Source organism: Chionomys nivalis, chromosome 3, assembly GCF_950005125.1.
Source record: "Chionomys nivalis chromosome 3, mChiNiv1.1, whole genome shotgun sequence".
Classification (NCBI taxonomy): domain Eukaryota; kingdom Metazoa; phylum Chordata; class Mammalia; order Rodentia; family Cricetidae; genus Chionomys; species Chionomys nivalis.
This window is the reverse complement of record NC_080088.1, coordinates 48,321,289-48,337,525: the sequence shown is the minus strand read 5'-3', so window position 1 is coordinate 48,337,525 and position 16,237 is coordinate 48,321,289. Positions and strand designations below refer to the sequence as shown.

The following is a 16,237-nucleotide window of genomic DNA, read 5'->3' as shown; positions in this document are numbered from 1 at the left end:
GAAAACAAGAAAGTAAAAATAAGGATACCTGTGCTGGATAATTTCATGCCAACTTGGCCCTAAAGCTAATGTCATCTGAGAGGAAGGAACTTCACTTAAGAAAATGGCTCCATAAGACTGGGCTGCTGGCAAGCCTGTAGAACATTCTCCTATTTAGTGACTGAGGGGGGAGGGCCCAGTCCATTGAAAACAGGGTCTTATTTAATGCCTACTAGACTGGATTCAAATCTGTACCCTCTTTTCTCAGGTTCCTAAGTGCTAGGATTATAGATATGAGCCACCATGTCCAGACTTATTATGTAGCCCAAGTTATCTGCAAACTCACTATGTATCTAAGGCTGGGGTTGAACTTCTGGTCATCTTGCTTCATCCTCTGGAACGTTGGGATCATAGACATGCACCACCATGCTTGGTTTACGTGGTGCTGGAGCTGGAACCAAAGATTTGGTCCATGCTAGGCCAGCACTCTTCCAACTGAGCTACACTCCAGTCCCATTCAAATCTTCTTACATTCCAGCTTTGTTTCAGCAGGACTTTCGTGGCGTGATTTTCTACAGTGTAAGTCAAGGATCCCTGCTTCACCTACGGAAGGCTGAACAAAGCTCCTCAACGCTAGGTACCACTGCCGGTTCAATACCAAGAAGAATACAGGAGAAACGGGCAGAGCAAGGAACACTCCATAACTGAGTTTCAAAAGCACATTTTGTTGGTCTTACCTCCCAGAAGACTGTTTTTTTTTTTCCTGGAAACTAAATACATACGTATATACTCAAAGGAAGACCAGAAATGTGGAATTTGCAAAACAAATCTTGAGATACTGCTCCACTGAGGGACTTTTTGTCTTGTGGGGAGATTTGGTTGAGTCTAACAGCTAGGAGACATATTGGTAAGATCTTGTGGTATCATTAAAAGAACACTATACACTGCAATGCCCTTTAAACACCAGAAGATTCAAGATAAATATTATATACTTTCTTTTAATGAGCTGTCAAGCAACACTCCTCCATGGAGACTTAGTAAATTTATGCAGGGAAGCTAGTTTAAATGAATGTTAAGAATAGCCGAGAAGAAGAAAAAGTATGTCAAAAGGCACCACTGTGCCTCGGGAACTGTGGCTACGGAACAGAGATAAAGTTGGGTCATTTGGTGATTAAATGACAGCTGGCCTAGGGTTCTGGTCGGAGCCTCTGGTGTTCTACTTGCCTGAGTCCTGGCCTCTGTTTTCTTTTTCCCTAAGGCCCTCCTCGGTCTCCAGGGCCCTTCCTACCATCAAGGCCACCTCATATTAAAATAAATTTGCCTGTTTGCAAATCACCACTGCGATTCCTTTTTTAACTGGCCAGATCCCTGGGATCCCCATCATGGAAGGAGTGAAAGGAAGCATTCACATTCAATTCTCTGAACTTCACATGGACATGCTCACAGAGAAACACATACAAAAAATCTGCAAATGTAATATGAGTTCTACGCAATGAGATCAGGTCATGGAATTCTGTACTACATTTAAGTACTGTTTGAAGAGGGAACATTTCAGGCAGCAGAGAAATGGGTCTGTGCTCTACAGACCAGGTTAGGGAACCTCATTTCAAAATGAGGTTTGCACAGACTGCCCCATGTGACCGGCCTCGGGCTTGTTTCATCCATTAGAAGGAAGTGTTTCAGCAACCCTTTCTGCTTTGTGGTAATACCCCGGAGAGCAGGTGGGACAAGCAATTCAAAAGAAGGTTCCAAACATCGCGATTCAAATGTAAAGCACCATTATTTGCCCCTCTGTAAAGTGGGAATAATGACACCGACCGGCTGCAGCCGGCTGCGTAGGGGAACTGTCAGTTTGCAAAGTCTCAAACACAAACCGTCCTTTGGTAGCTGTCATCCAAATACCAGCCACAGCACCTCTCTAGCTCTCCCGTTCCGGCTGCTTTCGTGGTTTGCGGAAAATGGAGTGCTTCCTGAGTAATTTTTACCACAGTGAGTGCAAGGCGGAGGGAAAGGGGAGAACTATTTGTGGTCACCTCGAAGATCTAGCTGGAAAGATCAATCTGAAGACAGCCGGCACAATGCATATTTCCCCATAGGGAACAGCAGGCCGCAGCTCGGCCAGTCCACACGCGAAAAGGCTGGAGTGGAGAAGGGAGGAGCTAAGAGGCACGGGAGGCGTGGGAGCGGGATGCAGGGGCGGGCCCCCAGAGCGTCGACCAATCAGAGCGCACTCCGTCGATGGCCAATCACAGCTCGCCTAGCCTGGCAAATCTGCCCGGCAGTGCGGGGCGGGGCCGCCAGAGTCCCGGGGCCGCCGGTTACTCTTCTGAGAGCCTTTCAGGAAAGCACAGGGCAGGGGGCAAAGAAGCTGGGGAGGCGGGTGGCAGGCAGGCCCAGCTTGTGTACTAGCCCAGCGACACCCACGGAAGCACCCATGAACTAGAGATGGTGCAACCCGGGCGCGCACGTGTGTGCAGCCCTCTAGCACGTCTCTATGCCCTGTGGGCACCTGTCGTGTGAGTAGCTGCGGGTGTGGCTGTTCCTGGATGCCGTGAGTGTCAGTGAGGTTTGTGTGTCTTCGGGCCTGCCTCCCCCGTCTCCAGAGGGGGACTAAGAAGTTTAACTGAGCAGGGACACTGAGGAGATTAAAGGAGTGGATCTCAGAGGCGAGGCGGAGAGGGTGGGGACTGCGGGCGCAGCGGGTGGGGAAGCACCTATTTAACCCATCTCCCAGGCAGAAAAGCGTCTTGAAAAGGCTGGCGTGACCCATGTGGCTCTGAAATGTCTAGAGAGCCCCGAGCGGTGATGATCACAGAGTGACTGGCTCAAGGCTGAGCCTGTCTAATTCGTGGACAAGAGGGATGCTAGCATTTAGAAAGGCCAGGAGGAAACTCAGGATGGGGACCATCTGCTCTCCCAATCCCAGCGGGACAAAGGCGGCCTCGGAGGTCTGCAATGCCGACTGGATGGCCTCGCTCCCCGCTCACCTCCACAACGTCCCCCTTTCCAATCTGGCAATCCCAGGTACTCGTTCATAACTACTTGTTCACATTGTGTTTAATTCTGCCATTTTAGTGTTTGTTAATGGGCTGGGTTGTTTGCTGTTGTGTTGAAAAAAACAATAATTGTCAGTGATTTCTTTTATTTCCAAATAAAAAACTTAACAGGAAGGTTAAGATTTAAAGAGGGGCAAGCAAAAGGGACAGACGGAAGAAAGGGACACGGCACTGCTGTTTTGTTGTTTTTATTCTGTTTATACATACAGCCTTGATCTAAGAATGCTAACCTTCTTAAGATTGAGCCCCGGGTATGTGAAGGGCTCCTTGACTTGAATCATTTAAGGAAAAAGGGGGGGAGAATCAAAGATGATGGATAAAAAGTCGTTAATAATCTTAGCTCTGTATCAAGATTGAAGCTGAAAAAAATATATCTTGTTTATCTGCCCTTGTGTGAAAAAAAAGTCAGATAAATGTTAGAAAATGGTTCAAACTCGGGGCTGGATATGAAGACACATAGTTTTGTTGTTGGGAAAAGCCAGAAATAGAGGATGCAAGCTGTCCTCGCAGGCAGTCATTAGGTGTGATGAAGTGATGGTGTTTGAAGCTTTGTCTATATATACACAGGTGTCTGCCTGGCTGATCTAGAACTGTAGGCTTGAAAAGCACCTCTGCTTCTGCCGCATTCCCTGCCAGAGGCTTTAAAGCTTGACTCTCATGCAATTGGTTAATTTTTTCACTAAACACGTTGTTAAGGCATAGTTATCATGGGAAGAATTTTGAGACCACACTGAGTTTGGCTTGGTGAGATGAGCCCAGTCCTGTGATGCTGGCACTTAGAAGGGACTCGAGGAGCAAAAGATGGACCTGTTCTTTCTCTTCTTTCTCTTTCCTGGACACGTAGCATTTAAAGTTCACCTTTAGAGTGTAAGACAAACTCACAAGCATTCCCTGGATCGGTCTGCCTTAAAAGATGACCTCATGCCACCTCCATCTGCTTTCTATGCACGGGGAAGAGAAATGCTGGCTGTGGATGCAGGTTTTGCTTGGCTCACCTCTTCTTTTGGAGCTCTTCCAGGATCTTTGTCCTCATGGGCCTTCGCTGCTGCTGAACAAGGGAAAGGTTGCAAAATCTTGTTACAGTTACGAGCCCTTCTGTTTTACTGGCCCTTAACTACAGTTCCTTGGGAAATGTCAGATGGCCATGCTTTAGAACATGACTTTTCCATGTTTAATTGATGCCTATGGAGTCATCTCCAAAACGATGCATGGGACACTTTTAACATGACTCATTTGCCTTTGGGCTCTTCCATGGAATTATTTCTTCTGTGTGATATGGCAGGTGGTTCATGTTTGCAAACAGAATGGCATCTTAGGCAGGTCCTAAATGACCCTGTCACTCAGGGCATGTCCAAGTAGGCTGACTTCCTTCTTCCTTGTACTTCGGACAGTTCGAACTGTAGCTCTACTGGGCTTGACTGTGCATTCCAACTGACTCTACAAAGAATCTACGTGTTAGTTCCTGCTCTATACTGTATTTCAGTTACTAGAATTGCCAGAGGAAACAGAATTCTTGAGAACCGCCACCATACTGGGAACTCAGTATTAGTTCTGTGAAGCACTCGGGGTTTGTTGACCCTACTTTGTGAAGCTAAGTGGAAAAAGAAAATAGTGCCCCCGACTCCCATAAACACATCACATTTACTACCATGAGGTGTTTTCCCCCAGGAATGGAAGAAATATATGTACGTAAGTCAGCTCAGAACAGGAAACTCAAACACTAAGTACTTTCCGTGCACACCCCCACCCCTCATTGCAGGTTATCTTTACTGTGCCCTGACTTTTAATATGTCCCAGAGAAAGGCTGGCAGTCAGGTTCAGACTAGCCTTTACGAGAAACTAAAATATATGGAAGGTGTTCAGGAAGGGGCAATCATCTGCCCCTTTGTCTGAATTATTGCTACCTTCAACATAACCACCACAACCCCCAAAACATACACACTTTTATTTTTAGCCTTTCTTTGAGAAACACCTCTCCTATGTAGCTTAGCCTAGCTTCAACCTTGACAGCCTCCTGTTCTGCCTTCCAAATTGCAGCCTTGGGCCACCATGCCTGGTAATAGCTACCCATTACTGAGTTCCACCCTGATATACCCACTGGCATAGAGTACCTCGAGTACTGGTCCTTTCCATGAAATCAATAGATATTGATATCACCATTTTTGAAAAAGGAAATTAGGGGTTGGGGTGTAGCTCTGTTGGTAGAGTACTTGCCTAGCACTGATAAAGTCTGCAGCCTGATCCCCAGCAACACAGAAATGGGGCAGAGTACAAGCAGGAAGATTAGGAATTCAAGGTCACCCTCTATTGCATAGTGAATTCGAAAAAAAAAAAAGAAAGAAATTATCGTCCCGAAAATTTACCTTTTTTCCCTCATGTATGCTGAGTGGCAGAACTAGTATTTAGATGCTTATGTAATAAAAACACTCGCTCACTGCCTCAGTGCCCTTGAGGGGCCTCGGAAAGTACAGAGCCATAGAGATGGATTCTGGCTGGAAAGGCAGATTTCCCAGCCCATACTCTGCAGGATGGGAAAGAAAACTGGGTGGGCTTTTGTTGTTGTTATTCATTTGTTTGTTTGTGACAATCTCGTGTAGCCTTGGCTGACCTGGGACTCCTGATCCTTCTGCCTCTCTCTCTCAAACGCCTGGGGATGGCAGGCCTGTTGCACCACACCCATCCTGAATTCGCTGGTTCTCATCTGAGCAGTCATATATCAGTTTGAATGTGAGTTAGATACGGAGGAAAGCTGTCTAGAGAGATGATAGATAGATAGATAGATAGATAGATAGATAGATAGATAGATAGATAGATAGATAGATGGATGGATGGATGGATGGATGGATGGATGGATGGATGGATGGATGGATGATGGATGGATACATACATAGATACATAGATGGATAGAGACAGACAGATAGATGACAGATTGATAGATGAATAGAGATAGGTAGATAGACAGACAGATAGACGGATTTGTTTGAATTGGAACCCAGTAAGACTGAAATTCAGAACTGATGCTTTGATCCCATGTGTCTGAATGCTGAGCCAGATCCATCAGGAGGGGGACTGTGGCAGCAGTGATATGGGAGAGGTCGGGAAAGGATGAGGGATCTGGCGATCATAGATCTGGATGGTTTTAATTGTGTCAGATGTGGGAGCACCTGCTGTCTGTGCCTAGGCGTTGATGAGAGACCACACATGTGGCTGTGTGCTCTCAACAGAGCCCTGGTGGATTACCACACTTCCGAAACTGGGACCCCCACCTGTTAAGCTCCACGGTCACACAAACACATTGAAATATCTCAGAGGAGAATCTCAGAGTTATTCTCATTCCCAACTGTATCTAGTCATTTGATCTCTACAAGATAAAAGGTCTTGAAATTATAAATGCTACTTTTTTAAAATTAAAGTTTACTATACAAATACTTTCCTTGATGTTATTGACATTTTCTAAAAGGGAAAAGTTTTTCTTTCTTTTTCTTTTCTTTTCTTTCTTTCCTTTTTAAATATAATGTATATTGTTTTTTTTCTTTCTTTTTATTTTCTTTTTTTCTTTCTTTTTTCTCTTTTTAAGCATAGTTTTACTCTGTAGCCCAGGCTGGCCTGGAGCTTACCAAAATCTTTCATCTTCTGCCTCCCTTCTGGTTGAGACTACAGTGTGAACCACCAAACTTGGCTGTATACTGATTTTGAGTGAATCCATTTTCTCTATGTATATTACGGCGCTGCCCTTTTCTTCCTTTTTTTTTTTGTTTGTGTTGTTATTTATTTTTTAACAATGTTCTTTCTCCTTTATTCAAGGTAAGATATTTGGTCTATTGGGAAGAGCCTTCTTGAGTTAAGGTCTTGTGTTGTGCTGTTGATTCTGACTCTGTGGTACAAAGTAGCTGTTTTCTACTTGTGATTAAGATACTCATTAAGAGCTGGGTGTGGTGAGTCACGTTTATAATCCCAGGGCTTAGGAAGTTAAACAGGTGAATTGCTGCAAGTTCTAAGTCAGTCTGAACTACATAGTAAGTTTCAGGCCAGTCTGGGGTACAAAATGAGACTCATCTCAAAAAGTAAGCATATTAAAAAATATACTGAGTTCAATGAAATACTTAATCTTTTTCAGATTAAAGATTAATTTAGGGTTTGAGGTTCTTTTGTTTGTTTGTTTGGTTAGTTGGTTGGTTTGTTGTTGTCGTTTTTCAAGACAGGGCTTCTCTGTGTACCAGTCCTGGCTGTCCTAGAACTGGCTTTGTAGACCAGGCTGAGCTGGACCTCACAGAGAACCACCTGCCTCCGCCTCCCAAGTGCTGGGATTAAAGGTGTTGTGTTCACCACCACCATCCAGCTTGACTTAGGGTTTTGAAAACCTGTTCTTTGTTAAAATAAAACTATTGGAAAGGATTGCTGAGTCCTTTTAGGTCTGAAGAACATTTTTTATATCCCTTTAAAACAAGACATTAATTTTGGTTTCAACAAGAACATAGTTATTTAAAAGAAGCAGGATCGCTGGGCGGTGGTGACGCATGCCTTTAATCCCAGCACTGGGGAGGCAGAGGCAGGCAGATTTCTGGGAGTTCGAGGCCAGCCTGGTCTACAAGAGCTAGTTCTGGGACAGGCACCAAAGCTACAGAGAAACCCCGTCTCGAAAAAAAAAAAAAAAAGAAGAAGCAGGATCCACTTTAGCCTCTTCATTTTCACCTCATTATATCCTGAGTGCATTTTAAGAAAACCCTACTTCTAAAGATGCTTATAACCCAGCAATGTCTAGCTACCTCTGAGGACCTCCCCACCATTCACAGTTAAGAGCAACCTGCGATAAACGTCAAAATAGATGCAGATGTTGTGTCGCAGAGGCACACAGGTTGGGCAGAGCATTTCCGCCTCGTATTCTCAGCTTTGTTGGGAAAATGCTATTTAAGGAATGGTTAGAGTGGCGTAGGGTAGCTCCACCCTCTGACTCCAGCCCTTGAGAGGCTGGGGTACCAGGAAGGTCTCTATGGATGTGAGGCCGCTCTGGGCCACAGAGTGAATTCTAAAATTCCAAGCCTGGGATACATGAGACCCGAAAGGGAGAGAGAGAGAGAGAGAGAGAGAGAGAGAGAGAGAGAGAGAGAGAGTAAGTGGGTCAGGAGTGCAAGAGACACTACTTAAAAATTAGGGTTGGGAAGGGGTAGGTCTCAATAAAATAGTCTAATTGAGCTTCCTGATGGGGGAAGTGGATGGAGGCACCTTTCCCCACCCCTATGGCCCTTGACAGTCCTTCCTTGTGAAGTTCTCACCCTGCTGTTTTTCCTAAGGTCTGTGAATTAGTTGCTGGAAGTGTCTTTGTCTTCATTTATGATCCCAATTCAATGGAGTCAGCGGTAGACGAGCAGACAGTGGTGACTGTTGACTGAATAATTCAGAAGGCCACAGAGGGAGAACATTCGATCTTTGTCATTTGCTGTTGTGTTGTGTTGGTCGTTTTTACTTTTTATATTCTGAGACAAAAGGCTCACACTGTACCCCATGCCAGACTTGAACTCACTATATAGCCCAGTCTGACTTCTGTTTGAAGCTATCCTCCTGCCTCAGTCTTTGGAACCCAGCTCCTTTTCCAGCATGGTCAGAGCTAAACTGAATAGACTGGCTAGGTTTGCCTTTGGCAGAAAGCCACACGAGGCCACGTGAAAACTTTTGAATCCATTCCTTGTTGGCATACACTGTATTCCTGAAGCTCTAGACAGGCCCTGTCACAAGCACCCTAGCAAAAGAAAATTCTAGGCCAAAGAGATGGATGGGAGAGTTAGAAAAGAAAGAGGCTTTGGGTCCAGCACCCTTTCTGCTTTCCTTCTTTCCTTGCCAGCCTGGGTCTCACCTTCCCGCTGCTGTCTCTCCCTGCTCTGGTTTCTCCTTCCCCTTTTCACCTTTCTCCCACTGACCTGGTCTGCCTCTGCCTTACCCACCTTCCTCGGGGCCATCCTGTCTTTGGTGACTGACAGCTCCAGTTTCCAGATGGCTCTGTCTTCTCGGGTTGCTGGCTTCTCTTGCTTCCTACGCTTGTGGGATCATGTCCATTTCCATGAAGTTGAGCTAATGACCACTTGGTGATTTCTGCAACTCTCCTCCCTGTGGGTACACACTTTCTTCTCCCCTGGGTGACACAGAGATGAAGTCACTCGGGATGAGAGGGACCAGGATGAAGGGGTCATTGCTCAGATTTGGAAGTCACACCAAGTGTGGTACATCTAAAAGAAATTCAGCGATCATTTCAAAGGTGAAGAAGCAAACTGTGTAACAGTGTTGGGTTGGTCCAGAACTCTGAGTTAAACCCGGAACCAATCCATTCTTCTGGTGGACTTGAGGCTAAGGAAAAGCAAGGACATAGTCAAACCAAATAATGCTGATTCCATAATTAAAATAGTTCATGAGAAATCAAGTGATTTCTTACGCAGGAATACTGTTTGTTTATTTTGTTTTGTTTGTTTTTGTGGTGCTGGAGAATGAACCAGGGCCTACACATGCAAATAAGCACTTTGCCACCAACCTGTCTCCCCAGCCGTCTTTTCACTTTTTATTTGGAGGATGGGTCTCATTAGATTTCCCAGACAGGCTTTGTTTGGACTCGCTCTCTTCTTGCCCGGCGACCTGAGTAACTGGCGTCACAACCCTGTGCCACCAGTCCGGCTTTGTTTTCACTTTAAGTGTCATGGTGGAGACAGAGCAGCTTCAACATCGGCACCTCCAACTAACAGTCTTCTCTCCTGAGATAGCTCTTCACTTCCTGGACGCCTGTCCCAACATCACAGAAAAAGGGCAAGAATTCAGCTCTCTCCTGTATCTGTTAGAAGTGGGATCCCAGACAATAGCTACAGTGCTGTAGACATGCAGATCATAGCAACTGTGGGGAAGTGCATGCATGGAGTGTGTGGGAAAGATCTCAATGTTATCTCAATGTTAAAGAACCTGAGAAAGGACGCTCTTAAGTTTAAAGCCATCCTGGATAGCAAGACACTGTCTCCAAACACTGAAAGCCAAGAGGCTGTAACTGGTGGAGCACTGGCCTAGCATACACCAAGCCCCAGGTTTAGTGTCCAATAGCACCACAAAGTAATTATAAATAAAAATACATATATACATACAGGCCGGATTGTGAATTGGTTAAGAATATACCCTGCCACGCTGCCTGAATTTACCCCTTCCAAGGACTGAAAACTTGAGCAAGATAAAAGTATCCCACTTTATTTGCTGAAGGTGAGAAGTAAGTCATACAGTATGCTTTCTGGTACAAATAAGTTCCATACAATTATTATTATGCGACTTTTTAAAGCCACTCACAAGATCCAAAGCCTGAGCCTGTATGGAACAAGGAAAGAGGCCTGAGGTGCAATCTCTCCCCTCAGGTAATTTACAGTCTAATTAAGAAGCCCACTATCCAATTAAACCCTGAGAGTCCCTCTGATCAGATTACCATAATTTGACAGGCCATGCCCCTAGGAGGGTTAGAGTTAGGAACCAGATAGAGGCCAAGGGTTGCCTACCTGGGAACAGCAAGGGAGTCTTAAACACCACATAAACAGCTGGTCAAGAGAGCTGGAAAAGTCTCCTTTAGTTATTGGCTCTGTCTTGTCCACCTACTCCTTACTCAGCTGCCAGACCCCACCGTCTGCCGACGTTCAAAGCCTGTGAGAAAGACTCTCTGGGGCGCCAGGCCATGTTTGTGGTGCTTCTCCTGTCACTCACTCCCTTAGCCCTCACCCTCCTTGACCCGGCCATATTGCTTCCTGTCCTAGAATGAAGTATTGCATAGTGTGTTCCTGTGAACTTACCTTTCTATCGCTTACAGCCCCTGCCCCGTGACTATAGAGTGCATTCACCATCCACACAAACAGATGCCTCGGCCTCCACACACCACCACGCATGCACTCCCCCACAGTTAGCGCACAATTGCTATGATCTTGGCCTCCTGAGTGGGTCCAAATTCTGATGTCTCTTACTGCTCACGCCTCATGAACATCCTGCCACCCTGCCCACTGACAGTTGGGGGGCTCTCTCCTGCATGCGTCTGTGCCAGACATCCTTCGGAAGCCAGAGATTTGGTTTCTGACACATGCTTTGACCTGGTCTCTGCCAGGTGTGACAGATCACCCACCTCCACCTCTCTCCAGCCCCGAGGAGCTTCTGAGCACAGGCACCACGGTAAAGCTATATAGGTAATGTGCTCCAGCTTCCTGGAACTTTGCCTTTGGGAACCATCTCAAGCAACTCTACCGATTCTGACTCCGTTACAGCGTCCAATCAGGCCTCCCGAGATCAGTCATAGGCGTTATAAGAAGCGGGTGTGTTTGTGTGTAAAGAATTTGAGCACGTCTCAAGGAACAAATCCAGGAGGTAGGAATCTATCACTACATCTGTGTGTTTATGAACATGGCTAAGTAGGAGGCCAGCCATGTCCTCCTTGTCTCAATTGTGTTGTTAAAAGTTTCTGTGCTTTATGTTGCTGAACAGCCCTGAGAATCAAACAGTATAGGAGGAAATACCTTTGCAGATCTGCAGGGAACTCCAGGAGGAAACAACTTGGTTTACAGAGGCCAGCAGCGCTCTCTCAGTGGGACATCTAAGTCATGTAGTTCTTGTGACAGAGCGCCCCTCCTTTGTGAATACATTGTCTTCTGGGAACAGAAAATTTGTAAAAGAATAACTGTCGGTTTATAATCTCTGCTTATTCTTGAATTATGTGTGTGTGTGTGTGTGTGTGTTTGTACTCTCTATATCCTATCAGTATTTTTTTATGAACAGAAATTAATTTTTTTTAAAAAAAATAGAGCCAAGTGAGGTGGTCCGCACCAGTTGGAAGTCTGAAGTAGGTGGGTTGCTACAGAGTTGAGGACATCCTGGGCTACACAGTGAGGTCCAAGCCCGCAAAGATGAAAGAACGAGAGAATGAAGGAGCCCTTTGTATCCCATAAGTGTTCTGGAGCACAGCCATAGTCTACAGTAATGGAGGAACTCAAATATTCAAGACTCTGTCAGACCTAGATGAATATTTTATGAACATGTATTATTTGAAGTCTTATGTTCTAAAAAGCAATGTTCTTAAAGTGTGACTGGAAACAGGGGAAGAATGCCGAACAGAGCCAGGTGAAGACGGGAACTGCTCAGTCTTTCTTAGAGTTGAGTTTAGATGGAGCACGGAAAGTTCATGTGGAGTCTCCTGAGTGGTAATGAGCATGCGACATTAACTTGACGTTAAGTAGCAGCGTTTTTTTTTAATATTTATTTATTTATTAAAGATTTCTGCCTCCTCCCCACCACCGCCTCCCATTTCCCTCCCCCTCCCCCAATGAAATCCCCCTCCCTCGTCAGCCCGAAGAGCAATCAGGGTTCCCTGCCCTGTGGGAAGTCCAAGGACCCCCCCCACCTCCATCCAGGTCTAGTAAGGTGAGCATCCAAACTGCCTAGGCTCCCACAGAGCCAGTACGTGCAGTAGGATCAAAAACCCATTGCCATTGTTCTTGAGTTCTCAGTAGTCCTCATTGTCCGCTATGTTCAGCGAGTCCGGTTTTATCCCATGCTTTTTTAGACCCAGGCCAGCTGGCCTTGGTGAGTTCCCAATAGAATATCCCCATTGTCTCAGTGTGTGCATGCACCCCTCGCAGTCCTGAGTTCCTTGCTCGTGCTCTCTCTCCTTCTGCTCCTGATTTGGACCTTGAGATTTCTGTCCAGTGCTCCAATGTGGGTCTCTGCCTCTGTCTCCTAACAATTTGTCTTTTCTGGTTCTCATTGGCTATATAGAAAAATATAACTCATTTAAAGGAAAGTCGTGAATTCACAGTTCTTATCGTTTTGCTACATATCAGGTAGAATATTCTTCTCTCTACTCTTCGTGAAATGATTATCTTACAAAAAGTCTAAAATTCCAACGTAGCAGAGAAGAATACACAGAATCTAGAGCGCCCAGGAAACTGGCTCCCAGTCCTGTTCCTGGAAGGAAAGCAAGGCAGGAGATTGCCCATAGCTGGTGGAGCCAGGGTCAGGAACCATTACACACCTCAGAGCGTTCCTTCCCGAAACACTGCTCCTGACCAGGAATCTTGGCTTTGCTGCAGGATGTCAGGATCAGTCAGTATAAAACAGAGTTAAAGTTTACTTTGTTTTACTTTCTTATTTGGGTTGGGGTTGAGACAGGCTGTGAAATCAATATATAGTTGAGGCTAGCCTTGAATTCCTAATCTTCCTTTTTCTGTCTTCCAAGTGCTATGATTGAAGGAGGGGACCAAGAGTGTGCCAGTGTTCCCGACTGGGCTTTAGACTTTTGACGTAGACTAGAGTATGCCAGTGTGCCCGGCTGGGCTTTAGACATTTAACGTAGACTAGAGTGTGCCAGTGTGCCCAGCTGGGCTTTAGACTTTTGACGTAGACTAGAGTGTGCCGGTTAATAGGAAGAGAAGTGCTTAGGAAAGGAGTAAACATGGTCTTGATTACAGGCATCTCTAGAAAGTCATAATTAAATGTATTCACAATAGGCATGTACGTGATTTAGTGGCTCCTGAAGGTACATCTCAAAAGGTTTCAAGGACAATAAAAGAAATCATAGTGTGGTTTCTGGAATATATTGGCGAAAATCACAACTGAGAAGGTAAGACTTGTTATTGCTATAAAGACAGGTTAGTTTACAAGTCTTGTTGGTAAAAAACATTTAAAATTACATGCTTATGTCTGGGAAAGGAGAAAGGCCCCACTCAAAAGTCATGAATTCTTACGTATCTTTGGGGGCTATTTTAACTTCCCATCTGAAAAGGTCTACATATAAAAGGAATGTTGTGTAGACAACTTTTCCAGCAAATATCAAATATGCTGAAACTCTTAACCCTCAGCTACTAGGAAACTTCAGCCCGACTCTCTGATTTGAAGTCTCCTCTCTCTTCCTGAGTCCCTCAGTCTTCCTTTTCTTATTGCCCTACTTCAAGGTGACCTTTGAGTAGAAATAACAAACTGGAAGGTGTTGCAGAGAGAGGGAGGAGAGTCATGTGCAAGAGGAATTGAGGGACAGAAGATGATGATGACCTTGAAGAAACCCAGACAATCTGCTGTGATCAGAATAGATTTCATTTAAATGAAGGGATGGAGATGAGGCTGGAAAAGCAGAAAGAAGCAGGGTCCTAAAGAACTTGGTATGGCATGCCGAAATTGAGTTCTGTGCTCAAGTCAGCCCCTGGAAGCTTTGTGCAGGAATTGATGAAAGACCACTGACTGCATTATTACAAAATGAATCAAAATGACTCCTCTGTTGTTAGAACTAGCTGGGCAGGGGGAGGGAGAAGAGAGAAAGAAAGAAGGGAAGGGAGGGAAGGAAGGAAGGAAGGAAGGAAGGAAGGAAGGAAGGAAGGAAGGAAGGAAGGAAGGAGAGAGAGCAGAGAGCAGAGAAAAGCAGCTTTGGCTTTGTTTCACTTACTATGTTCAATCCATCTGTTGATTACCTTCTGTACAGCAGGCTCTCTCCCAGTAATCCTGTGACTATCAATAAGAGCATGGGCCCTGCCTTCAAAGAGCTGGTTGGAGAAAAGCACATTTAGTCAGCCCCTTACTGCATAATATGCATATAAGATAATAGGGGAGGTTTGGCTGCATCTGAAAGAGCATATGGCAAGGGCGTCCTAACAAGACCTGGGAGTTCAGAGAGGCCCATTAATTCACTGGAATAAATCATTATAGATGCGTCTCGGTTGACAAAGGGGAAAGTATAGGTAGGGGTTGAGGTCATAAAGTACGTAGAAGACCAATAATCTGAGGTAGGGGCTTAACTTCTCCCTAACAAGAAGAATATGAAGGGGTCCTGGGGGTGGAGTTTAGTTGTGAGAACTCTGGAAAAGCACACACAATGCTCTAGTGTGGCTGTAAATTAGGGCATAGTGGTGCAAACCTGTAGTGCCAGAACTCAAGAGGAGATCATCCTGGTTAGTCTCCACAGTGAGTGTGGGGCCAGCGAGGGCTACCTGAGACTGTCTCAAGGAAGCAAACAGTGGGGTGAGGAGTGTGCATGAAAATGTCAGCCCTGTGGTTTAAAAGGGCATGCTGGCTGCAGTTCAAAACGTATGGGTACAAGTGACAGCTGTAACCAAGGCACGTGTCAGGGGGTCATCCAAGCAGGAAGCAACCTGACCCAAGTGACAACGTGGACCACAGAAAGGGGACAGAAGCTGGAGACGCTTAGGAGGAAATGTCAGCTGGACTTAGTGATTAGCCAGAAAGAGAAGCAGGTGTGAAGATGACCTGGCTAGCGAGGAGGAGGTGGAGGAGGAGGAGGAGGAGGAGGAGGAGGAGGAGGAATTCTCCAAATACCTGTTCTGTGAGCATCGATGAGAAACCTGTTGAGCTTCAGGGGGGGAGGGGCATTTCAGACTTGGTATTAGGCATAGTGAAGATGATTTCAGAACTAAGTCTTAATTGCAACGTTGGTCCATCTCCTTGTACTCACCGAAGCTATTCTATGCAATATCAGATGATTCAAGTTTTAAACTGCCATCCCTGTTTTGTTTTATTTCATTATTTTTTAAAACAAATTCCTATGCATTCCAGACTGGCCTTAAACTCTTTTTGCAGCCAAGGATGATCCTAGCCCCAGCTCGATCCTAGCCCCAGCTCTTGAGTGGCATGTGTCACCATGCTTAGTTTTATGCAGCCAGTGCTGAGGATCGAACCCAGCGCTCCAGGAATGTCATGCAAATGTTGTTTCTGAACCATATTCTTAGTGACCTCTCCTTTAGAGTATACACTTTTGTTTAGAATTTAACTAAGATTTTTACCTATTTTAAGAAATAAGTTCTGGATGTCAAATCTCAGAGATCTGGTTCTTTTGTGAGCTGATTGAGTCTTCTACCTGTTTTTCTTGGATCCTGTCATTTCCTGTTGAACTCTTGCCCCAACCATGCCTTTTGCAGCACTGGGGGTGGGGACGGGGTGACAGTTGTCTCTGCACCGCACAAGCTTTCTGTGAAGTGGAAACTGGGTTTGCTTTACCACAATCATCAAATACTCTTCCCCACACATTGATCCCTGAGGTTTCACCAAGGGGTTCCGTAAACGCAGGGGCGTTATGTCGCAGAAGGCTTAACTTATTATAACTTCGTTCCCACCCTAAACATTCGCCTGCTTTTCCCACTATGACTTGTGCTCTTTCATTTTAAAATGTTAAAGAAACAGGATTACCTCAGACTTGAGAAGGATCC

At 45.4% G+C, this 16,237-nt stretch overlaps 1 protein-coding gene across 1 annotated transcript in view; it reads left to right on the top strand.

Moving 5' to 3' along the window:
* Positions 1 to 2,276: 2,276 nt before the first annotated feature.
* The window catches only part of Plcxd2 (phosphatidylinositol specific phospholipase C X domain containing 2), a 58,212-nt gene continuing 44,251 nt past the window's right edge, over positions 2,277 to 16,237 (top strand). Inside the window, exon 1 of the mRNA XM_057765899.1 lies at positions 2,277 to 3,003. Within this exon, the coding sequence (XP_057621882.1) occupies positions 2,841 to 3,003 (163 nt within the window). The 5' untranslated portion in view covers positions 2,277 to 2,840. The remainder of the gene's footprint in view (positions 3,004 to 16,237) is intronic.